This window comes from Thamnophis elegans, chromosome 8 (genome assembly GCF_009769535.1).
Source record: "Thamnophis elegans isolate rThaEle1 chromosome 8, rThaEle1.pri, whole genome shotgun sequence".
In the NCBI taxonomy this organism is placed as follows: Eukaryota; Metazoa; Chordata; class Lepidosauria; order Squamata; family Colubridae; genus Thamnophis; species Thamnophis elegans.
Genome location: NC_045548.1, coordinates 37,488,428 through 37,514,196, shown reverse-complemented (window position 1 = coordinate 37,514,196; position 25,769 = coordinate 37,488,428). Strand labels below are relative to the sequence as shown.

Genomic DNA, 25,769 nt, shown 5'->3' with positions numbered 1-25,769 from the left:
TTTATCTAGATTTTGCTGATATGTGCCAACTTCAAACAATCCAACTTCAAACAACCCAAGACATCTATATGCTACTGGAACTCTTATGAATGTAACCTTTAGCTGGAAGAAACAATACATCATAGGGCAACAATTTTTGAACCATGGTATCTTAAAAGGCAAATTTTAAAATGTTCCCAATATCCAAGACCCATGACTCCCATGGGATTGATAGCTTCAATAGTGCTACACTGCCATACTAACACCCAGAAGTTCAGTAGACTGATCCTGCTCTAACCCTCCATAGGCCAGTAGACCAGTCCCTGTTTTGGCCACTGGAAATCAGGTAGACCAGACCCTCCATAGGTGCCAGAGGGATGTCAGGTATGGTCAAGCTTGCAGGGAAGTCAGAAGTTGTTTCCATTCCCATTGGTTTTTTGCCCTTGGTCATTCTATTTAGCTATTACATTTCTTATCTCTGAAACAATGACCCAAAAGGTCATGGTTTGTCTAGTAGGCTATAAAGTTGGCTTGCATGAGCAAATGTCATTAAGCTTAAACACAATTTGATATTCAATATATGCTAATTAGTTAATTAATTAGGTTCTATTGGGAGGTTATTGATAAATGTCTGTATCAACCAGTTTTAGTAATACCTATAAGTCTTTCAATGATATTCCAGTAACTGCCTTCAACCATCTCATCCATTTTTAATGTATCAAGAATATTTTTCAAGTCCAATGTCCACTTATATCCAGATATGCTAATAGGAATTTACAAGATTCTGAACTTGGATATGTTCAATGTTTATTACACTTGTATGCCACCATATTCCCAAGGGACTCAGGAATGCTGAGGATATGCTGTTTGGAGTGTGGTTATGTTTGGAACAAAATACTCAGTATTCTGCAATTTATTCCAGTCTAGGATAAAAGGAGCATTTTGCTTTACCCTATTGTTTCAAATGTTTCCTGATTCTATAATCTTTTCCCCAAGGCATGAAAATATGAAGCATGCATTAGTCAATAAAACAGCAAGTAATAATTTTCTGGTTAATGTGCAACTAAATCAAAGACTTAAGTCATGCTGTAGTTCTTGTTTCTACCAGTTCAGTAGAAATTTAAATACTAAGTATTAGAAACCTGAAAAAAAATCATGTAAACAGAACTATCTCTTAAAGTACACAACTATTCACATTGAAAAATCTTCAAGATAGCCTTGGTTGCAGAGTGAAGATAAACCACTTCAACTTCCCTGTGAGTGCTGACCAAAATATGGCAATAGCAATAGCGCTTAGACATACACTGCTTCATATTGCTTTATAGCATTCTCTAAGTTGTTTAGGTCTTCATTTCACCAACCTTGGAAAGATGGAAGGCTGAATCAACTTTGAGCCAGTCAGGTTCGAACTCCTGGCAGTGGGCAGAGTTTGCCTGAAATACTGCATTCTAACCAGTGTAGCATCAGGGTTCCAGTGGTGCGTTGCAGGAAGTACAACCCGGTACGGGCATACTGGAGCCTGCCCGGAGCACTGGGTACCGTTCCAGTAAGGTGCTCTTGAGGGCCCACCTGCCCGCCCGAGCTCCTTACCTGTTCTTTAAAGCCTTCGGTGTGTCCGCACACGCCATGTACAGCACCTGCGTGACACTCCACCGAGCAGCTGGACCATTGTGTAGGCGTCTCTGGCAGGTATGTTGCATGCACACGCTGCATGAATGTGCATGTACATCGCACACAACCATGTGGGCGATCCGGAACCTGCCACTGCAGGGTTCCCACTGTGCCACCACAGTTCTTGCATATAAAGTGCAAGATCTCTAGACAAATGATAAATTCTAACCATCCTCACAGCAAATTTTAATCACAAGAGAAGACATACTTTTCAAGCAAAGATTACATTTCATGTTGTAATAAAATACAGGTGATAAAGAAAAACTCCTTCTGAAATATTTTCAGGAGAGGAAAAAATGTACTGGGAATAGCTGTGACTGCATAGATGTCAAATCTACCAAAAGGCGGCCAGAGACAGGATCATTTTTTAATAGTTTGTCTATCCTGCTTTTCCAAAGAAAGGGTAATAAATTTTGTATTGTGACAACTGACAAGTACCAATGACTATTGAGATCAGCCTTTAAAGTAGGATTGCGAAAGGAGTTCCTAAGAACAGTAGATACTTGTTTCAAAACCTTTTTTATGCTTACATGCACAATCTTCATTAAGGGGCAGTTTCAGAAATGCAGGCGCTCTTTTGAGAAAGGACACAGTTAGGGTTACCTCTTCTCCAGCATTCCGAAGAACCTGGACCTAAGGAATAAATGAAAAGAACTGAAACAACATTCTTTTTGGCACAATATTGGGATTTAGCTTTCCTATCTTGCTTATTTAACTGAAGAAGCAAACTGTAAAGTGAGATTGAATAACATCTTTGCTATCTTTAGACTTTCTTTTGAATTCTTCAATGATTTTTTTTAAAGTATATATACAACCTAAATTTCTGCTTGACCAAAACAAAAAACCCCAACCTTCATTGCATATAGATTTGAACAACTCTCAGAAATTTCGAAAGAATGGGATTTAAAAAATGGAGTTTATATCATCAAAACTCCACAAGATCTTTAAAAAGCTTGATCCTGGAACTGTTACCAAGCGAAATAAACACCTTGTCTTCAAAACCTCTAATTTGAGACACCAAAACTCAAAACAAGGACAGACCATTTCAATCATTCAGGACACTCCAAGCAGAACTCAAAGGGACTCTTTTGGAAACATAGAATCTTCACACCACCCCTGGGTGAGAAATAGATGAAGTCACATACAATTGCAAGAAAAAGTATGTGAAGGAGTTTTGCATGAATTGGTCATAATATGTGCTCTGAACTTCATCTAAGACACAACAATAGAAAAACACAGTCTGCTGAAAATAATACTACACAAATATTAGATGTTGCCATGGTTTAATTGCACATAACATGTAAACATTCACAGTGCAGGGAGGAAAAAGTATGTGAGCCCCTAGCCTAATGACTTCTCCAAGAGCTAATTGGAGCCAGGCGTGAGCCAACCTTGACTCCAATTTGTGTGATGATATTGGATGTGTTGCTGACAGCTGTTCTGCCCTTTAAAAACACACACCTATTTTGGGTTTACTGGTTTCAAGAAGACCTGTCTGATGTGAACCATGCCTCGCAGAAAAGAGCTCTCAGAAGACCTATGATCAAGAATTGTTGACTTGCATGAAGCTGGAAAGGGTTACAAAAGTATCTCCAAAAGCCTTGATGTTCATGTGTCCACAGTAAGACAGACTGTCTACAAATGGAGAAAGTTTAGCACTGTTGCTACTCTCCCTAGGTGTGGTCGTCCTGTAAAAATGACTGTAAGAGCACAGCGCAGAATGCTTCATGAGGTAAAGAAGAATCCTAGAGTGTCAGCTAAAGACCTACAGAAATCTCTGGCACATGCTAACATTTTTGTTGACATATCTACAATAAGGAAAACATTAAACAAGAATGGAGTACATGGGAGGACACCACGGAGGAAGCCATTGCTGTCCAAAAAAAATATTGCAGCATGTTTGAAGTTTGCAAAGAGCACCTGGATGTTCCACAGCACTACTGGCAAAATATACTGTGGACAGATGAAACCAAAATTGAGTTGTTTGGGAAAAACACACAATGTTATGTGTGGAGAAAAAAAAGCACAGCACACCAACATCAAAACCTCATTGCCACTGTAAAATATGGCGGAGGGAGCATCATGGTTTGGGGCTGCTTTGCTGCCTTAGGGCCTGGACGGATTGTTGTCATTGATGGAAAAATGAATTCCAGAGTTTATCAAGACATTTTGCAGGAAAACATATGACCATCTGTGCGCCAACTGAAGCTCCACAGAGGATGGGTGATGCAACAGGACAAGGACCCAAAGCATACAAGTAAGTCAACACAAAAATGGCTTCAACAGCACAGAATACGTCCTCTGGAGTGGCCCAGTCAGAGTCCTGACCTCAACCCGATTGAAATGCTGTGGCATGACCTTAAGAGAGCAATTCACACCAGACATCCCAAGAATATTGCTACACTGAAACAGTTTTGTGAAGAAGAGTGGTCCAAAATTACTCCAGATCGTTGTGCAGGTCTGATCTGCAACTACAGGAAATGTTTGGTTGAGGTTATTGCTGCCAAAGGAGGGTCAACCAGTTATTAAGTCCAATGGTTCACATACTTTTTCCTCCCTGCACTGTGAATGTTTACATGTTATGTGCAATTAAACCATGGCAACATCTAATGTTTGTGTAGTATTATTTTCAGCAGACTGTGTTTTTCTATTGTTGTGACTTAGATGAAGTTCAGAGCACATTTTATGACCAATTCATGCAAAACTCCACGTAATCCCAAGGGGTTCACATACTTTTTCTTGCAACTGTACTTGCAGGCAATATCAGGTCTGAATAATGGGTTTTAACATATTATAGTAATTGTTAAGTGGTTATTTCTCATGTGTAATCCTGGATCTACATATCCAACCTGTCCTCCCTTCCCTTTTGCCCCACCCACTAAATTTGAATCCTACATCAATCTAACCCTTCTACTTCTGATGGAATAAGCTGCAGCTCACAAAAATATATCTTATTAAAATGTGTTTTAAAAGATGCTATCACATTCCTTCTGGTTTTGTTTTTTTGCTTAAATTAAATTAAATTTAAATTAAATCAAATTAAGATTAACGTGAATCTCCTGCAAAATCTGTATCCCATAGTAAATGAGTTCACTGCCACATTCCTAGACTAGGAGTCTTCAACCTTGGCAACTTTAAGACTTGTGGAATTCAACTCCCAGAATTCCTCTCCAACTAGACCATTTCAAAGCCTGTATTTATAGCTCTCCTTAATGTTCTCCCTCTTCTCTCACTGTCTCGGTTTACCTTAGGCCTGACCTTCCATGGCTTAACATTGTTTTCTTCTTTTAGCTGATTGGATAACTTGCATGATCCTTTTAGCTTATTCAATCTTATTTTGTGTTTTGTGAGACTATATTTTCCATGCACACAATGAAGAGTAGTTGTCTTAGCATGAATACTACAATTTGCAACTGCAGAATTGCTTTGCAACCAAGTCAAGTCCTCTATCTCTGATATTTGCATATCTAACCACACTGGACTAGTGATACCGTATGAATTTCTGCTGTTTGACTGGGAGGGACTTAGTGAAAAGACAATGTCCAAAAGTGGCTGACAGCAGCTTTTAATAGTTGGTAGGAAAGATAGATGGAGATGATTTATTTATCAGTTAATTGCTACTTTTCTTTAAAAATAGGATACAACTTTTCCACTGGTGCTTTGTATTTGCATTAATAATTACTTTTCATCATATATTTCACAATATTTAAACTCTGCTACAAGAAGTTTAATATACTGTATATCTCCATAGCTCTCAACCAACAAGAATGCATTTTGGAAATAGGTACATATATTTCCTATAAAATTGGAAGTGCATTACCAATTAATATTTTATCTAGTTTAGCTTTCCCCCTCATAAATATCAGTTTAAAGGCCAAATTTTGTTCAGTTAATTAAGTTCACAATTTGTATGTTTTGCAATACACATCATATTAAAGCAAAGAAAGCAATTTGGGATCTAGGCAGTTACTGCCTACACAAACTATTTAATAGCACTTTTTTCCTTATATTTTTCTGAGAAGCAGTAAATTAAACACATGTGAATCATTCATTATTATGAATGAAATAACCTTTGCAGTTGAGTGTCCATGACCAAAAGCAAAATATTGTTAGAGTCAAACTATATATACTACCACTGGGGGTGGGGGAAGAATCAAGATTAATTAGCAATACAATACAGCATTCTATTAGGTTACTTAAGAAATGAATCTGGAAGTGAAAATAAAAGATAAAAAATAAAATAAAAAGAAAGTTCTGAACTTTGAAGATTTTTCAAATTTAAATAGTGTATGTATCAATATAATTTACTTTCCAGGTAACCACGAACAAGATAGCAACTTTTCCTTATTTTGTCATAAGTTGGAAATACAGTGTCTCAAGGAGCATTTAGAATGAACTTAAATGTGCACCATGTCTCTTAAATAATCTTTGCATTTCAATGTCGCCTTCTAATAAGTTTACTCTGCCTGTTTTGGAGCTGATGTTGAGTTATAACTGTCCCATGTTAATTTTTTACTTGCTTCTTTGATATCAGTACTTGCAGTTTCTGGGTCAAAGAATCCAATAACTGGCACTTTCATAAACAACCACACTGTACAGATTTTTCATCAGCTCACAGACAGGATGCAATATATCCCTTTTCTTAGACTAAACTCCATCCTGACCATAAGTGAGAAATCACCATGACAGCTCACACACAAACACATGCACATGCTTCCTCAATCACAAGAAAGGATGGATGGTACATATAGAAACATGACATTGAAAAACTCAGAATATATATGGATCCTGATCAGATAAAAGAAGCAAAAGTCACTGTCATGCTTTCTGCCAGATAATTTCTCCAGGATAAGATAGATAAAGTTTATCTGGGATTCCCTATAGAGAATAGTGATCTTAGTTATGAAGCTGCTCTCAAAGTATTTGGAAATAGTTTTCTTATTCTTTGGACACTGAAATGAATATGAATACATTTAAAATATTTAATAAAGATGTCAACCATATGTCTCAGCAGTTATAATATGGCAAAATATCACTGTTCTCAAAATGGGATTGTTTGGATTAACATATATTAGTCAGCTTTACTTATAAGCCACTTCCTATACTAATCTTGAAATTCAGTTTCGTAAATTCAAAAAGTTCTTATTGAGAAATAACTTAATTGGTAAAACAAAAACCTTTTAAAACATCAATGAATTTTCCCCTCATCCCTTACTTCAGAACTTGACAATGGCATAAACCCAAATCCTTTGACAGATCTGTTTCTGAAGTAATGGTACTGATAAATATTTGAAGCTATCTTGGTTCATAGTGAAGGCCGTTCTGTCTTCAGAATTTGCTGAGAAAGATACTTCTGTACTGCAGTAAAAAAAAATCACTTGCAAACCATATGAAATTTGCTTTCCTGATTTCTTAAATCCATCCACATAATGATAGCCTTTCATGTACAGATGAATAATTATGCTGCATTTGCTGTGCAGGGATGGTAAACCTCTTGAAAGTAGATTTTGCTTCCTCTCATATACATTTTTGCACATTTGTAAGCAGTTATATCAGCAACACATTGAATCTCATAAATATATTTTTAGCTCCATTTCGATTAGGCAAAACATAAAGATGAACTGCAGTTTAAAACATCCAATGCATATCAAGGAAAAGCAACTTGTTGAAATACTTTCTACTAACTTGCACCTTTAGAGTGAAACTTACAATGTCATCTTTCAATCAACCTGTTTTATTTATCTGAAAGAAGAATCACTTTTCTTCTATAAGTGTAGGATTAATCATAACTGGTAATATTTATAGATTATAATGTCCATAATCATATTTAACATAATGATGGCAGCTGCAATTCAGAAACTAATGTAATCTGGGAATATGAGTATTATCCTGCATAGAACATAGCAGAAATTTTCCTATAGTGTTAATATGAATAGTTTTAATAAAACATGCAATAATTGTATAATTTATTTGGGTGGGATATATGTGCATGTATCTGTGTGTGTTTATATAATATAACATTCAACAAATATATTTATTTGTTTCCTAAATTAGATTTTTTTGTTTAAGATCCATGGGGGAGAGAAAAAAACCCTGCTTAATTGTTATAAATAAAAGATGTTTCTAGATTTGCATATTGACAAATTATAAAAACACAAGCTATTAGTTCAGTATTATAGAGCTATTTACAATAAATGTAACTAGCATTTATTGATCAGAACATTTGAAGACAAAGCAGCACATATGAAGACATTTGCATGGCAATTTGCACTCTTTGGAGATTATAGTTTTTTCTTACAATTTATCTTTAATTTTGTCCCATTGCGACTTTTCTTTTACTTCCATTTCATATTCCTAATTAGAAAATAATCTTAGTATAAGATACCCTTGATGGCACTTAATTAATATGCAAACTATGGTTTCTATTGGAGGCATGTTTTTATAGATAGAATCATTTGAGTTATCATTTTCCCCTAGACAAGAATCTACTGTTTCAATTACTGGCATGATATTTAAATTGCCATTGCAATAATCAACAAATGATTCCATAGACCAGCTTTAACTTCCTTGATACTCTTTACATGCATTATGAGAGTAGTTCCAAAATTCTTCATCAGGCATGGTCAGAAGCCAGGTTTAGGAGCTGAAGTCCCAGGTTCTAGGTGTATCTATTTAACAATTGTATCAGAATAGTCTATGAAAGTCTAAAAGAATAGTCATTAACTATAAAAGGAAACCTTACAAATGCCCAGGTAAATCCAATTGTGTACATTCTATTTAAATCCTAAATATGTAAACACATATTCAGGATTGTTTTTATTGAAAAAATGCACAAATATTCAGCAATATAGAAGTATTTCATGTTGAAATATGTAAAAAAAAACAATGCTGTGCCTATCTTTCAAAACCAGTTGGAACTATCTATAACTTTATTTATTAAATATTAAATTGATTTGCTGCTCACGATGTTATCCCAAGCAGCTCTGGGCACTTTACAATCCAGTAGCTTTAATTAACTTTACATTTTGCAATAATGTTCAGGGGTATTTATGTGTACGTACGTGTGTCTGTGTGTGTGTGTGTATGTGTGTGTGCCGTTCTGTAAAGAGAACAAAGCAACCTTCTGAATGATTTTGTGAAGCATTACTCTTTATTTATTTAGATTTTTTTAATCATTTATTTATTGTTTTTACAAATAACTCAAGGTGGTGAACACATCAAACACATCTTCCTCCTCCTATTTTCCACAAAACAACAGTCCTGTGAGATGAGTTGTGCTGAGAGAAAGGGAGTGACTGGCCCAAGGTCATCCAGTTGGACTAATTCAAGTCTCCCACTTTCTAGCCTAATGCCTTAATCACTAGACCAAACTGGCTCTCTTTTATGTAAAGCTCTCTTTCTGTAATATATTGTCTTAATGTGCTTTGTCATCATTCTATGCAAAACAGCTATTTTTTCTTTTATGAGACTTGGATTAATTTAAACAATTCATTTTACATATCAAGCTATAATTCATAACAAAGTTCTCTGTGTTTAGCTAGTTTTTCAAGGTAGAGTAACCACTTACTGTACATTCTTCTTGATGTAACCATAACTACATTAATTTATAAGTGACAGATATTTAATATCCATATGGGTTCCTAGTGCGAGATGACTAACTTATTGTTGACAAACTGGCACCAAAATGACAGAACTATGTTATGTTAGCCTTGTATTGGAGAAGTAACAGATGGCTTATCAGAATGAAGCTATGTGCTTGTTTGATACAAAAATTGAAAACAAGGCAACTCTGTGGAAATCAGATTAAAACAAGAAAAAGGTACTAAAAACACACACAAACCTATTTATTCTGCTGATTAAATATAAAAAAATTCCCAGCAGAAAAATCAAAGCAAAAGAATACAACAACACTGTAACATAACATTTCTCTAAATGTGGATCACAATCTCTTGCAAATAGACCAAGGCAATGCCTTCCTTACATGTATTTCTGAGCAGTTTGATTGAGAAAGTATATGTGCAAAACATGCAATAGTTCCAAAGCTCTATATGAAACCCAAGTGTTGTCTTTGGTGTTTTTTTCCCCAGAAAACCACATTCTTCTCTTAAAGAAAGAACAATCATGCCTGAAGGGCAAGGTGCTTTTATGCAAAGCTCTAACCATCTGACCTGACATTCACTGCCCAGAAAAAAATTACAATGGATGGAAAAGAAAGAGCAGATGGAAAGAAAATAGGCTTTGATTATTTCAGTATGCTAAGAGAGAAGTCCCAAGCAATTTACATTCTTCCATTGTTATGCAAGTTGAACATTTTAACAGAAGATGGTTTAAGCCAAACAAATACCATTTTTTCCTGATTTACTAGAATAGGATTACCTTCAAAGTGAAAGTCAAATTTAGGAATTTCATTAAAGTAAGCAGCCTTAGGTGGCGCAGTGGTTAAATGCAGCACTGCAGGCTACTGCTAGATCAGCAGTTCAGCGGTTCAAATCCCACCGGCTCAGGGTTGACTCAGCCTTCCATCCTTCCGAGGTGGGTAAAATGAGGACCCAGATTGTTGGGGGCAATATGCTGACTCTCTGTAAACCGCTTAGAGAGGGCTGAAAGCCCTATGAAGTGGTATATAAGTCTACTGCTATTGCTATTGCTATTATACTGCCAATTAAATATATGCTTTAAATGTTATCCTACTGCTTATTTCTGAAGAAATGATTTTACTTTGTAAACTTATACATTTATATCATAGTTTTATTTGACATATAGATTGAAGTACAGGTAGTCCTTAATTTATGACCAAAATGGACCCGGCTTATTATGGTTCTAGGTCATGATGGTCATAAAATGGTTCATTATGGGACCAATCTTTTTTATGAGAGTTTTTTTGCAACAGTTGTTAAGTGAATCATAGTGATTCTTAAGTAAAGACACAGTCATTAAACAAAAGCTGCAGTCATTATACAAACCCATTGTTCACTATGGGACATTTTTTGCTGAAAACACTGCTTTTCATCAAAAATGTAAATCACGGTCACATGACAGTGAGATGTTGCAAAAGGCCGGGTGACCATGAGGTGGTGGTAGTCATCAGAATTCCAGAATTATGTCATAAGCACCTTGTGGGAGGTCCATTATAATTTCCAACTTGAAGGCTACATTGTAAATTTTGTTTCTACTGAGTCTAATTCCAATGAAATAATTTATTTTCCAGTGGGAAGGGTACTCATAAATTAATTGTACCACTGTACAGGACTGCAATATAGTAGCAATAACAATAGCACTTAGGCCTATATACTTACCCGCAGCGCTTTACAGGAAAAAATGTTAAGTTTTTTATCATTTGAATTCCATTGTATACTTTGCTTGTCTACATTTAAAATTATTACATTACTGCATAATAAACATAAACAAATATTTAAGTACAGCAAAAAGATGTAGGTCACAAGAAAAATAGAATGTTGTTGACGCTATGAAATGACAGCATTGAAATTATAGTTCTTTTCACAGCAGTTTCAGATGAAAACTGGTCAAATCCTTTCAAATCACAGCTGACATAAATGCTAAGTAATTAAAACCTCTTTACATTCTTCTCAAAGTTTCCTTGGCCCTCTTTTTCAAAAACAAGCAATGCTTCTTTTAAAACATAGATCTTTAGAAAATGAAACATAACCACAAAGTTGATTAATACTACTCTATGCTTCTAGATCACTTGGAGACTGCATGCATTTGCCAAATTCTTTAGGAAAAAATATAGCCATAATGAAAGCTACAAGAAGCTTTTCATGAAGGTATGGGTGAATCCTATCTCTGTGGAACAACAAGAAAAGCCTTTCTTATATATGACATGATGATTCCATCCAACAGTTGTAGTGAAAGAAACTGATGCTTTATTCCAGAATTGAATTAAGATATCTCAAAACAGAATCACATTATGCTCTTTTAATTGGCTTGAACAAAATCTTTCAGAACTTTAAAAACTTAGCCAAGATTTGAAAACTAATTCAAATAGTAAATAAATCATCTGTCAGCGTTTATGCTATTTCCTCCACTTCTCTATAATAAGCTTATTTTAAAAACAGAATTTATTTATGCTTCTTTGAATAGAGTACCATCTCAGAGGACTCTAAATCCAAGCTTGCTTCTTTCTGTTATCAAAGAGAAGCTTTCAAAAAAGATGCAAGTAGATATAACAGAATAATAGAATAATATACTTGGAAGGTACCTTGGAAGTCTTCTAGACCAACCCCATGCTCAGGCAAGATGCCCTATACCATTTTAGACATATGGTTTTCCAATTTCTTCTTAAAAACCTCCAGTGTTGGAGCATCTAAAGCTTCTGGAGGGAATTAATTTGTTCCATCAATTAACTATTCTAACTGTCAGGAAATTTCTCCTTAATTCTACGTTGCTTGTCTCCATCCATTGTTTCTTGTCCTTTCTTCTCAGTGCTTTGGAGAATAGGTTGACCACATCTTCTTTGTGGAAGCCCTTTAGATATTGGAACACTGCTATCAGGTCACCCTAGTCCTTCTTTTCATAAAACTAGACATACCCAATTGTTCTTCTGTTCTTCATATGCTTTTGTCTCCAGCAAAATACTATTTTTGCATTTAAAAATTTAAACTATATATGGAACCTTGAAGATTGAAAAAGGTATCTATTGAGAGGTTTTCAATAGGTCTTCTCATGGCTTTGTCCCAGGCTTAACAATCTTCACTTATTGGGGGAGCAGGGAAAATATGAAAAGAAATAGATTGAAACATTGCTAGATACAAATACAAATATACTTTACATGCTGGTAAGCTACATCCTAAACCCAATATTTAAAATAAAACTATGGGATATTCCTCTTAAAGAGTTTCAAACTACTCTGGCTTTAAAAATAGCTATTGCCAACTAAATAAAAATGGATTGTTCTATCATGAAAATCCATCAGGGATTTTGAAATTATTAAAATGAGATATTTGACAAGTTTTATAGTCGGTACTGAAAGAAAACTATAATGCGATACCAATTTAAAAAATCACCATGAAGAATATGTTCAATTTAAAAGATTTGATGAAAACAGTATCTCGTTCTCATATCCAACAGCTATCATTTAACAGATACATATTAATAGAGTCAAAGCTTTATTGATCAAGAAAATTAAAGCATACAGAGAATAAAATTACATTCCTTAGGGCTATCAAAACCTGTAAGCCATCAAGCTGCTTTACAATTAAGTCTTTAGTTTCTTTCCACCTATTATTATTTAGATTTCTAAATGAGAATTCTTTGAAATTCTTACAAATTATATTTAACTTGTTCCTCTACATGGGAAGAGGCAACGATAACCTATTTATCTGTCTCTATAACATATCTTAAGTTACATATTGTTTGTCTCATAGAAGAAGGAAGATCCTATTTAATGACTCTCATATTACTGTTCTAAGATACAGTACCTGCAACAGTTGCTTAACAATCATTCAGAGTTACCATAGACATTTCCCAAAACTAATTATGACTGGATTTTGAAGTTATAATGTTTGCGCACACACTATCACAACAGCGGTCATGTGACTACATTTTGGATGCTTGGCAATCAGGTCACCTTTATTTTCAGCATTCCACAGTGTCATGATTGCAATTTTGAAATTTTTTTTACCAATTTCTGCATTTATTTCTAGTTTTCAGCAAAAAAAAAAAAATCCCACTGGACAGAATGGGTTTGTTTAACAACCATGCCATTTGCTTAATAACTTATGCAAAAAATGTCAACATCATCTCTTAAATTTTAGGGTGTATCTGTTTGTTTTAAAAAGATTATTCCCTACAGTACTGTGTATCATCATCAAATAATGGTTTTACTGAACAAATGAATCAGACATCAAAAGAAATGCTGAAGAAATTTGCTGGGCAAAATCCTAAATCCCGGAACACTTGGTTACTATATTTATTATATGCCTATAGAGAAGTATCCCAAATGGATATAGTCCATTTGAACTATATGGTAGGTGACCTCATGGTATTCTAAATATTATAAAAGAAGGATGAGTTAGACTTCCGGTTTGGCATCACGCCGGTGCGAGCTGCTGACAGATCCTCTGCTCGGTTCGCCCGGCCTTTTGCACGAGCGTGGCTGTAGCAAGCAAGGTCTTTTCGAGGTGTGAGGACCAGTGGAGAGGGGAAGCAGTGGAGCAGCGGAGGGAGAAAGGCGATCCCCCCCACGAAGCGAGAGGCTCCCTCAGAACGAGTGCAAAGGAGGTCGGCTGATTAATGGCCGACCAGAAGACGTGACTGCCAGCCTTTAACAAGGAAGGGAAAGACAGCTGCAGGGAACATATCGGATTGAAAGATGGTAAACGAAAGACCTTGATTTAAGAACCTAAATTTGAAGAAATTAATAATCTAATTGTTCTGAGCACGGATACGTAAGTGGGTGCATTGAGCTGAAGCGGCGAGTAAAGACGGACAGGGAAAGATTTAAGAGAGCCGAGCGGCAGATCGGATAGAGAAGGACTGAGTTTTTGAATATTTAAATTTGGAGGATTAACAGTGGGCAAGATGGTGAAGAGAAAGACAGTCGGTTGGATCGGTCCTCCTCGTGGGAAAAAGGGGAAAAAGATCCGCGAGTCACGAGGGTTTGAATCAGCTTTAAAACTCTGGTGAGGCGGTGCCGAGGCATACTGATAGAGACAACAGAAGGGCGACATCTTGAAAGCGAAAACTGAGCGCCGGGGGGAAAAAAAACCCATCTCCCCCTGCCTTTTTCTTTACCTCACTGACAACAAGAAGTGATTGATGGGTGAGCTTTGAAACGACTATCGTGAGCTCTGACCTCTCCTGTCTCTTGACTCTCCATGCTGAAACGTTTTCTCCCTATCTAGTGGACACCTCTTAGATACTACAGAACTGTTCTACTGTATAGTACTGCTCTAATTTAACTATCTTTTTTTGGGTGTTCATTATAGTGGATTGATTGTTGTTGAACAACACACTGAGACTTGGGTAACTGATATATTGTTAAAATTACTGACTAGATACCTAACTCATTGGTTAATCAGTTAATTAATTAAGTATAAATTATTTTAAAAGTTTATAGATTAATGTAATAGAATTGTATAAATACTCTAACAGCAGCTAGAAGGTACTGGAACTACAGATCAAAGGGGGAGAGCTGAATTAAGTTAAATGGCAACAAGAATAGTAACCTTAACTAAAGGAAGCAAAAAACAAACTTCTCTATCCACTCCGGTGAGGGAAAAGTCGCCTGAGGGCAAGCTGATGGGAGATAAGACAGCCTCAACTTCACAAGGCCAGGAGGTAACAATGGACTCTCTACAGGAAGCAATATTGAAGATGAATGAAAACATCACCAAAGGCCTGGAGGGAGTAAAGAACGAAATGAGTGAAGTCAAAAATAATATGGGGAGGATTGAAGAGCGTGTAGGGGGTATTCAAGCAGCTTTGTCAAGGAATGAACAGGAAATAAAAGAAGTTAAGGAGAGAAGGGAAATAGCAGAAAAAAGAATAAATAAGACAGAGGATAGACTGGAATCCATAAACACAAATCTGGAGGAGGCCATCCTCCACCTAGAATTAGAGAGATCAGCGTTTTATTTGAGACTACAAAATGTAGAAGCGAGAGATGAAAATCTTCGGGAGCTGATTGCAGAAATTCTGGGACTAGTACTCGACAGGCCCAAAAATGAGGTCATCAACGAATTGGATGAAGTTTACAGAATTAACACAAGCTTTGCGAGACGTCATCGACTTCCAAGGGAGCTCCATGTGAGGGTTCTAAGAAGACAATTGAGAGAGGATATTTTAAGCACAATAAGAGGGGACTCATTAACATATAAAGGTAAAGAAATTCTTATCTTAAAGCAGATCCCCCGGAGAGTTAGAGAGAAGAGAAGGAAATATAACTTCCTCTCCTCACAATTAAATAGACATAGAATCCCGTTTCGATGGCTCCTTCCGGAAGGAATGCTAGTAACATGGAGGGAAAAGAAGTACCGGATAGACACCTTGGAGAAAGCTCAAGAATTCCAGGAACTTTTATTTGCAGACGAAGAGAGGTTTAATAAAGAAGGAACCTCAAGTAGAAGACAGGAAGATATTATAACTGAATCCCAACTGGAGGAGCGAGAGACGAGAGAGGTCAGAGAGTGAGAGAGATATGGCAGAGAAGAATCAAGAGCAAGGTCACCAATTGAGACAAGATCTAAAGGTGCCCTCAAAGCAAACAACATGTAAAGGAGTTGAGGAATGGGAAACGAATATACTATCAGCAAATATAAATGGTCTTAACATAACATCAAAAAGAAAATGTGTATTGTTGGATTTATTGAAAGAAAAGTTAGATGTAATCTGTGTTCAGGAAACCCACATTAAAGAGAAATATAATAACCTGTTGAAATGCCCAAAATTAGGTAAAGCATTTTGTTCGTCAGCACAAACTAGAAAAAGGGGAATTGTGATGTATATAAAAGAATGGTTGAACCCCAAATTAAAATATGCAGATAAAGAGGGTAGAATATTAATGGTGGAGATAACGAATGGTGGGAAAAAAATCTTACTAGTTGGAATTTATGCCCCAAACCAAAAACAAGAAAGATTCTATGTAAATTTACGCAAGAGGATAAATGAAATAAAGTGGCAAAATATATGTATTCTAGGGGACTTCAACGCAGTAGTAGACGGTAAAATGGATTACAAGGGTATACACAAGAAAAGTACTAGAAGGAAACTACCAACTGCCTATGCAAATATGGTGAAGGAACTAGACTTCTATGATGTCTGGCGAACAATGAATGACAAGATACAACAGTACACATTCTACTCTCAACCACATAATTCTTGGTCACGTATTGATATGGTCAGGTCAAACCCGGCACTACTTATGGATACTATAAATATTGAAATAACAACAAACAAGTGGGCCGACCATCATCCAGTCTTATGGCAATGGAAAGGAAAGACAAGGATAAAACCTAGGTGGACACTAAACCAGAACGTATTACAAGAGAAACAATTTGTACAATCAATAGAAAAGGAATTGGGATACTTTTTCAAAGAAAACGGTAAAGAGCAGACATCAATACAAAATGTCTGGGATACAATGAAGGCAGTCGTGAAGGGAACATCAATAGCCTATATAGCAAGAAGAAATAAAATGCATAGGGAAAAACTTAATACATTGAACAAAGAATTAAGAGAGATAGAACTGCTGATTCAGAAAGAGCCAGACAATATCAAATACAGGGAAAAAGGAGAGTTAATTAAACACCAAATAAATCTGATTTCTCAAGAGGAAGTAGCACAAAACATTAAGAGAATGAAGCAGAACTATTTTGAACACGCAAATAAAACTGGGAGATGGCTGGCTCACAAAATAAGAAAAGATGATGCAAAAAGAACTATTAAACAACTGAGGGACGAGGAGGGGAACTTGAAACAGGAAATAGGGGAAAAGAAAAAGATTGTACAGAACTACTATAAGAAACTATATGAACCGGACGAAATTAGTGAACAAGACATCAGAAAATACCTAATAGAACAGAAACTTCCAGTCTTGCCGGAGGAGATGAGAGAGATGCTTGACAAGGAAATTACACAAGAGGAATTGAAAAAGGCCATTCAAAAACAAAAAAACAATAAAACACCTGGTCCAGATGGGCTTCCGTCGGAAATCTATAAAAAACTCCAAAATACCGTAGAAGACAAATTATTAGAATTATTTAATGAGGCACTACAAAACGGTAAGGTTCCAAAATCATGGGGGGGAAGCTTTCATTACCCTAATACCAAAGGAAGAGGTGGATAGTAGTAAAATCCAAAACTATAGACCTATATCCTTGTTAAACGCGGATTACAAAATTTTTATATCAATTTTGGTGGAAAGATTAAAAATAATATTAAATCAAAACATCCATTTGGACCAAAACGGCTTTCTCCCTAAAAGACACATTCGGAACAATACAAGAATAATAATTAACACCCTGGAATTCTACGAAACAAGATCTGAGAAACAATTAGCATTAATTTTTGTCGATGCGCAGAACGCATTCGATAACTTAGATTGGAATTTTTTTTTTTATCCTTCAAAAGTTTTATCTTTTAAAACACAAATATTTCAACATTCCTCAATCAATAAAACATCGAAGTACAATTTTTTTGTATGCCCCTCCCTCCCTCCACCCCCCCGACTTCCCAGAACCCATACACGGTATGGATTTTTAACAAACACAGTCTAAAATCTATTGAGAAAAAAGAAACAAAGAAATTAATGACATTCTGCATTGACCTTAGCTTCTTCTTGCTGAGCTAACTTTGAACAATTTAAATCATTTCTGATCTTAAGCATAGGCTAACTGGAATTTCTTGGTCCCGTATTTATTTTGTATATAGTCAATCCATTTTTTCCAGTCTCGTTTATATCTCTCATTTGAATGATCTTTAAGATATGCTGATATTTTAGCCATCTCGGCTAAATTTGTGACTTTCAATGTCCATTCTTGAGTTGTAGGCAAGTCTTCCTTCTTCCAGTATTGCGCCAACAGTCTTGCTGCCGTTATTAGGTGCAGAATCAAGTTAGTCTCTACCACTGTAAAGTCAGTACATATACCTAATAAAAATAAGTGAGGAGTAAACTTTATCCTTCTTTTAAAGATATTTTGCATAATCCACCATATTTTTATCCAGAATGCCTTAACTTTTTGGCAGGTCCACCATATATGATAATATGTAGCATCGAGAGAACCACACCTCCAACATTTAGGCTGTACATTTGGATACATAGAAGCCAGCTTTTTAGGATCTAAATGCCATCTATAGAACATCTTATAAAAATTTTCTCTCAGATTTTGAGCTTGTGTGAATTTCACATTTGTTATCCATATTCTTTCCCATGTATCCAACATTATTGGTTCTTCAATATTTTGAGCCCACTTTATCATACAATCTTTAACTAATTCTGTTTCCGAATCCATCTGTATTAATACATTGTATATCCTCTTTATATGCATTAAGCCTTGATCTCTTATTTGTTTAAACAAATTGTCTTCAGCTTGAATAAAACCAATTTTTTGATCTATTTTCCACCTGGCCTGTAATTGCCCATACTGGAACCATGTTTGAACTACCTTCTCCTCTTTTAATACCTCCAAAGATTTTAGTTGTAGTACCCCCCTTTCCAAGATGAGAAGCTGTCTATAGGTAGTTCTATCCTGTTTTTGTGCTATGTTCATATTTTCAATTGTATGTCTAGGAATTGCCCACATGGGTATTTTGTCATTTAATTTATATTGGTATTTTTTCCAAACCCGCAGTAAAGCATTTCTTAATATATGACTTTTAAACTTCCTATCCAATTTTTTGTTGAACAACAAGTAAGCATGCCAACCATATACCAGATCGTATCCCTCGATATTCAATATTCTATCATTAGTTAAATGAGTCCAATCACTAATTACAGATAGCACCACTGCATCATAATATAATTTTAGGTTAGGTAATTTCAGGCCTCCTCTCTCCCATGCATCTTGCACTATTTTCATCTTTACCCTCGGCTTCTTTCCTGCCCATACAAATTTGTTGATACCCTTCTGCCATTCTAAAAGATTTGCATCTTTTTAAAGTATATGTAACATTTGAAAGAGAAATAAAAATTTTAGTAAGATGTTCATTTTCACTGCTGCTATCCTGCCCAACAAAGATAAGTGCAATTTCTCCCATTTTTTCATCTCTATCTGTATACTATGCCAAAGTGGTTCATAATTATGCTTATATAATTTCCCGTTTGAAGTTAAAATATTGACTCCAAGATATTTAACTTTTTTGACCACTTCACAACCTAGTGTCCCTCCTAGTTCTTCCTTTTGTTTAGTATTCATATTTATAGCTAATATTTTAGTTTTTCCTAAATTTATTTTAAAACCAGATACTTGACCATATTGATTAATCGTATTCATTAAAACCCTGCTGGATTCCTGCGGTTGTTCCAATATTATGACCAGATCATCCGCAAAAGCGCGCACTCTGTATTCTTGCTGCCTAATCTTAATCCCTTTTAGACCATCCAAGCCCCGTATTTTATTCAACAATACTTCCAAAGTTATAATAAACAATAGCGGGGACAAAGGACAGCCCTGTCTTGTACCTTTTCCAATTTGAAAGGAGTCTGTTAAACTTCCATTGACTATAATTTGTGCTGTTTGCTGTTGATATATTGCTTTAATTGACTGTAAAAAATTATCTCCTATCGGCATTTTTTGCAGTATCTTCAACAAAAATTGCCAGTTAACTCGATCAAAGGCCTTCTCAGCATCCAGGAATATGAATGCAGCAGGGATCTGGTTGTTCTTTCCCAAATATTCTAATGCATTAATAATTAATCTGACATTACTTTTCATCTGTCTCCCCTGTATAAAACCTGTTTGGTCAGTGTGTATCAATTGTTGAATAACCAGCATTAATCTATTTGCTAGTATTTTAGTAAAGATTTTATAATCTACATTAAGTAATGAGATAGGTCTATAATTTTTTGGTTGGATAGTATCTTGATCTTCTTTGGGTATCAAAGATATGAATGCTGTCTTCCAAGATGGAGGCACTTTACCTTCCGTTTGAATCTTATTAAATAATTCTCTAAGAGGTTCTACCATTTCTAACTATAAATGTTTATAGTAAACCGCTGTCAAACCATCTGTGCCTGGTGCTTTCCCTAACTTTAATTGCTTAATTACCTGCAAAATTTCCCCCGAGGTTATTGGTTGATTCAATTTTTGCCTGTGTTCTTCTCTAACTGAAGGTATTTTCTCTTTATCTAAATATTTGCCTATATCTAGACCATTAATTTTATCCCCTTTATACAATTCTGTAAAAAATTCCCGAAATACCTTTTGAATCTCTTCCTGTTGAAACACCTCCTTCCCTCTGTAAATCAGTTTAGATATATTTCGAGTTTTCCTTTTTTTCCTAATCTGATAAGCTAACCATCTGCCAGGTTTGTTTGCGTTACAAAAGGTATTGTGTTTTGCATATAATAAATTAGTAGCTACCTGGTCAGAGATCAGCATGTCAAATTGAGATTTTAATATGGTGATAACTTCCTTAACCTTTGTATTGCCTGGATTCATTGTTAACTCCAACTCTTTTCTCTTAATTTCCTCTTCCAGTTCTGTTCGTTTTAACCCTTGTTTATATCTATGTGTTTTATTTATATTGATCAGCACTCCTCTCATATACGCTTTGCTTGCATCCCATACGAATTCCATAGATGTACCCTTATTCATATTCAAAATGAAATATTCAGATAACAATTTTTTGCAATCATTAATATACTTTTCATATCTAAATAAGTTTTCATTCAATCTCCAAGACCTTCTTGCCTGCACTACCCTTCCCAACTCCATCCAAACTGGGTTATGGTCCGAAAGGACCCTAGCCGCAATCTTTGTCTTCTTGACCCTAGAAAGCAAATCATTAGTGGTTAGTATAAAATCAATCCTTGAAAGGGATTGATGCCTATCAGAGAAGAAAGTGAAATCATGTTCCTCTGCATTTCTTTCTCGCCAAATATCTCTCAATTCAAAGTCATCCATGATGTCAAAAAAAGGTTTGGGTAACTTTGCTCGCATCTTAGTATTTGGGCGAGAAGTCTTCTTATCTCTCTTAGTGTCTATTACTCCATTCCAATCACCCAATAGTATACAGGAACTATAGTCCCACTGTACTAATTTGGCATGAAGATTTCTTTTTTTTTTTTTTAAATATATTTTATTCATTTTTCACATTCCATTTGCAATCACAGGGTATTTACTATAAGAAAAGAAAAAAAAGAAAAAGGGAATAAAACGAACAAATAAAAAGGAAACACAACTCATCATAGGAGCCAAGGTGGCGCAGTGGTTAAATGCAGCACTGCAGGCTACTGCTAGATCAGCAGGTCAGCGGTTCAAATCTCACCGGCTCAGGGTTGACTCAGCCTTCCATCCTTCCGAGGTGGGTAAAATGAGGACCCAGATTGTTGGGGGCAATATGCTGACTCTCTGTAAACCGCTTAGAGAGGCCTGAAAGGCCTATGAAGCGGTATATAAGTCTACTGCTATTGCTATTGCTGCTATTGCTATATCATTCACAACCCCACCTAACCCTTCCATCCTCCATACACCCCATCTACCCCCTCCAACTTTCCTTTCTCCCTCTAACACTCCCCTCCTACTTCCCTTTCCCCTCAAACCTTCCTTCTCCCCTTACTCCCCGGACACCCTCCTTACATTCCCCTTACTCCTTCCTTACTCCTCCCTCTTCTTTCCCTCTACCTCCCTCCTTGGTGTATGCCTTTATTCGAGTGTTGTTTGATCTGATAAAATGAACCAAGGAAAAAAAAAAAAAAGAAAAAATAAAAGAAAGAAAGAAAAAAAAAAAAAGAACCACTGTATATAAATACATTCTTGTTCTTATTAAGACTATGTTAACACCCCCCACCCCACCCCCCACAAATCCCCATCCCTAATCCTCCCGACTTCCCAGGGCCCACACCTGGCACTACCTTCTGTCTAAAATATCTTGTATACATATGGATTAAAAAAAATAAAAGTAATATATCAAAAGAAAGAAAAACAGAAAAAAAAGAAGAGAGAAAAGAAAAGAGAAAAGAAAAAAAAAAGAAACCACTCTTTGTGTTGATCTCAGCCCCCCATCTTTATCTATGCTTAAATAGTATAAATCATTCTATCTGTATTTTATTCTCGTCTCTTACTTCTTTGCTATTTACCCCAACCTTCTGTAGATTCTCCCGTTCCTCTTCCTAAACCTCGTGATCCCTTCCGATAAAATTTAAGCAACGTGGTTCATGCCATATATTCAGATATAACTTTACAGACGAGTAATCAAACTTTCCCTTCTAGTAAAATTTAAACAGCGTAAATGATCTTTCTTAACCCCCTTTTCAAACAGTAATTCAAGATAATCTAGCCAAGCTTCCCCTTCTTAGTAAAATTAAGCAGCGTAGATCAAATATTACTTTACACAGGAATCAATTTCTATCTTAAGATAATTCCAACCGACTTCCTCTTCTAATAGGATTTAAGTAACGTAGTTCATTCCACATGCATTTTACCCTCATCCCTTACTTGTCTGATATTTACCACTATCAAATTTATACTAGCATTTGTTTAAAATATAGCTCAGAGCGATTTCAACCAACTTTCCCTTCAAATAAAAGTTAAATAGCATGGATCATTCCTTGTATTCAAATAATACTTTCAGCAAGAGTCAGTTAACCTTCTATTTTAAAGTAGTCCCTTCTAACAAAGTTTAAACAACATAAATCATTCCGCATTCTTTTTACACTTATCTTAAGATAATCCCAACCGGCTTTCTGTTCTAATAAACTTTAAACAACGTAAATTTTACCCTCAACCCTTGCTTGTCTGATATTTACCACTATCAAATTTATGCTAACGTTAATTTAAAATCTAGCTCAAAGTAGTTTCACCCAGCTTTCCCTTCTGATAAAAATTAGTCCGCTTTTTCTACCGGAGAGAGGTCTCAAACCCCCATTCAGTCCTCAACTTTAGCAAGCATTTTGAAATGTCTAAATTCTCGATCTCCGTTTTTCTGCTTCTCCGAGGGAGGAGGGGCTACCCCCTCCATCTTGCAGCCACATGGCCGGCCGCTTGCCTTCTCCTTCCGCTTGTCTCTCCTCTCTTCCAAGCGCGTCAGGAAGTCTCTATTTCAGCAGAGTAATCTGACAGGGCAGACACGGCTGCAAATGTATTCGCCTTCATTTGATTAATTTTAGACTTTAAATCATCATATAGTTCCAATACAAATTCCTTAATTTCTTGTTTAAAGGCATTAAACATTTTAAAGAGATATTCCTGTGTTAAAAATTCTCCAGTAGAGGGCATAGGAGACAAAGGCTGTGGTTCCAGTAAAAATTCTTTAAATTCTTTAGACACATTTGTAGCAAGACGCTTCTTTGACCTGGGTGCCATAATAAATAAACAAGTAAGCAGCGCTTCGCTCCCCTCTATTTCCAAAGAAGAAGAGTTTATTTTGTTAAGGAGCGGTCTGCAGGAAGATAAAACCGGCTAAGTACATCCACTATCAATCATCCACGGAGAGAAATCGCCATTTTGAATTTAGACAAAGAAGTCTCTAAGACAGATGGTGCTGGTATTTAAGATAGTAATAAAAGCATAAATCTCACAGGGGTGGGACCCGCCCGTATCAACTCTAGCTTGAAAAAACTTTGTTTTGTCCTGGGGGGGGGGCTAGCCTGTCTGGGGCTGCCAAAAAAAAAAGGCAGCTGAGAAGAACTGGCTGGAGATAAAAGCTCCGCTCCGGCTGGATCTAATCTCTTTCCACAGCCCAAAAAGAGAAAAAGGCTGTGGTTTACGAATAGACCCTAGCCTACGGAACTATCCTCCCTGCCCCTTTCTTAGCCAAAAAGGGGTGCTATCTATGATCTTATTTAGATATACAGACCAGATCTCTGAGGAGCTCGATGGAGCCCTCCTCGGCAACAGGCCACGCCCCCAGGAAGTCGGCATGAAGATTTCTATAGAATCCATCTTGCTGTTGATTAGGGGCATAAATTCCCAAAAGTAATGTCTTTTTCCCTTCTAGGATTAAGTCTAAAGTGATATATCTTCCAAAGGGATCTGCTTCAATTAATTCAGCTTTCATGTCTTTTCTTAAAAAATACAACTATACCATTCTTCTTTTCCATAGCAGAAGCTACAAAATGTTGACCAAGTTTTGGGTTAATCAAATATTTTTGATCAGTTGATTTGATATGAGTTTCTTGCAAACAAATTATGTCATTCTTAAACTGTTTGAGATAGTGAAATATTTTCTTTCTCTTCTGTGGGGAATTCAGTCCATTGACATTCCATGTTAAAATCTTAGTTGTCATCTTTGGTTGGCTGAAGCATTTTTAGAACTTAGATTGGAATTTTTTAATCACACAACTAAAAATGATGAAATTCGGCAACAAATTTATTAAGATTATAGAAACTATATATTCACAGCAATTAGCAAACATTATAATTAATGGAGAATTAACAGGGAGGGTACAAATCGGAAAGGGTGTTAGACAAGGGTGTCCGCTCTCCCCATTACTATTTATTATGTCGTTAGAGGTACTCCTAAATCAGATAAGATTAAATCAGGAAATTAGGGGTTTGACCATAAAAAAAGAACAATATAAAACACAGGCCTTCGCTGACGACATGGTCTTTATTGTGGAAGACCCTCTAATCTCAGGACCGAAATTAATGAAGGACATTGAGGATTTGGGGCGTGTGGCCGGATTAAAAATAAATAAGGAAAAAACAAAAATGATTATAAAGAACTTTCCCAAAAAACAGATAGAAGAACTAGAGAAAGCAATGGAATTAAAGGTAACTAAAAAGGTCAAATACTTAGGGATTTGGCTATCTGCGAAATGCTCTTCTATAAAAGAAGATAACTATGATAAACTATTACGAAACATCCAAAAAGATTTAAAAAATTGGTCGAAGCTACAAATATCGTTGATGGGAAGAATCGCAGTAATCAAGATGACTGTTTTGCCAAAAATACTCTATTTATTTCAAACGGCACCAGTCAAATTAGGAGAAAAATTTTATAACAATTTGGATAAAATGGTACGAAATTTTGTGTGGAATGGCAAAAAGCCTAGAATAAAATATAAGCATCTTCAAGATAAAAGAGTGCAAGGTGGAATGGGCCTACTGGAATGGAAAGCATATTATCAAGCAGCAACAACAATGTGGATAAAGGAGTGGGTAATGTTAACCAACAAAAGAATCCTAACGATAGAGGGCCACGACTTGCAATGGGGGTGGCACAATTACTTATGGTGTGAGGGAAACAAGGTCCACAATTATTTTAGAAGACACCATTTAAGAGGGGTACTGATTAAGGATTGGCTGGAAATTAGAAGGAAATTCTATATCCAACTACCCAAATGGATATCCCCGACGGAAGCCCTGAGATACCCAAATCTGATAAATTTTGACAAAAATGTTATTTACAAACAGCTGTTAGATGACCAAAATAGACTAAATTCCAGGGAAAATTTGGCTGCAATTGGAATAAATATTGATTGGTGGCCATACTTTCAA

General features: G+C 36.0%; 1 protein-coding gene across 2 annotated transcripts in view; it reads right to left on the bottom strand.

Moving 5' to 3' along the window:
- Nucleotides 1-25,769, bottom strand: part of SNTG1 (syntrophin gamma 1) — a 136,671-nt gene that overhangs the window by 84,674 nt on the left and 26,228 nt on the right. For both annotated transcript variants that reach the window (XM_032222251.1, XM_032222252.1), the window contains exon 7: nt 2,181-2,283. In XM_032222251.1, coding sequence (XP_032078142.1) covers nt 2,181-2,283 — 103 coding nt within the window. The remainder of the gene's footprint in view (nt 1-2,180; nt 2,284-25,769) is intronic.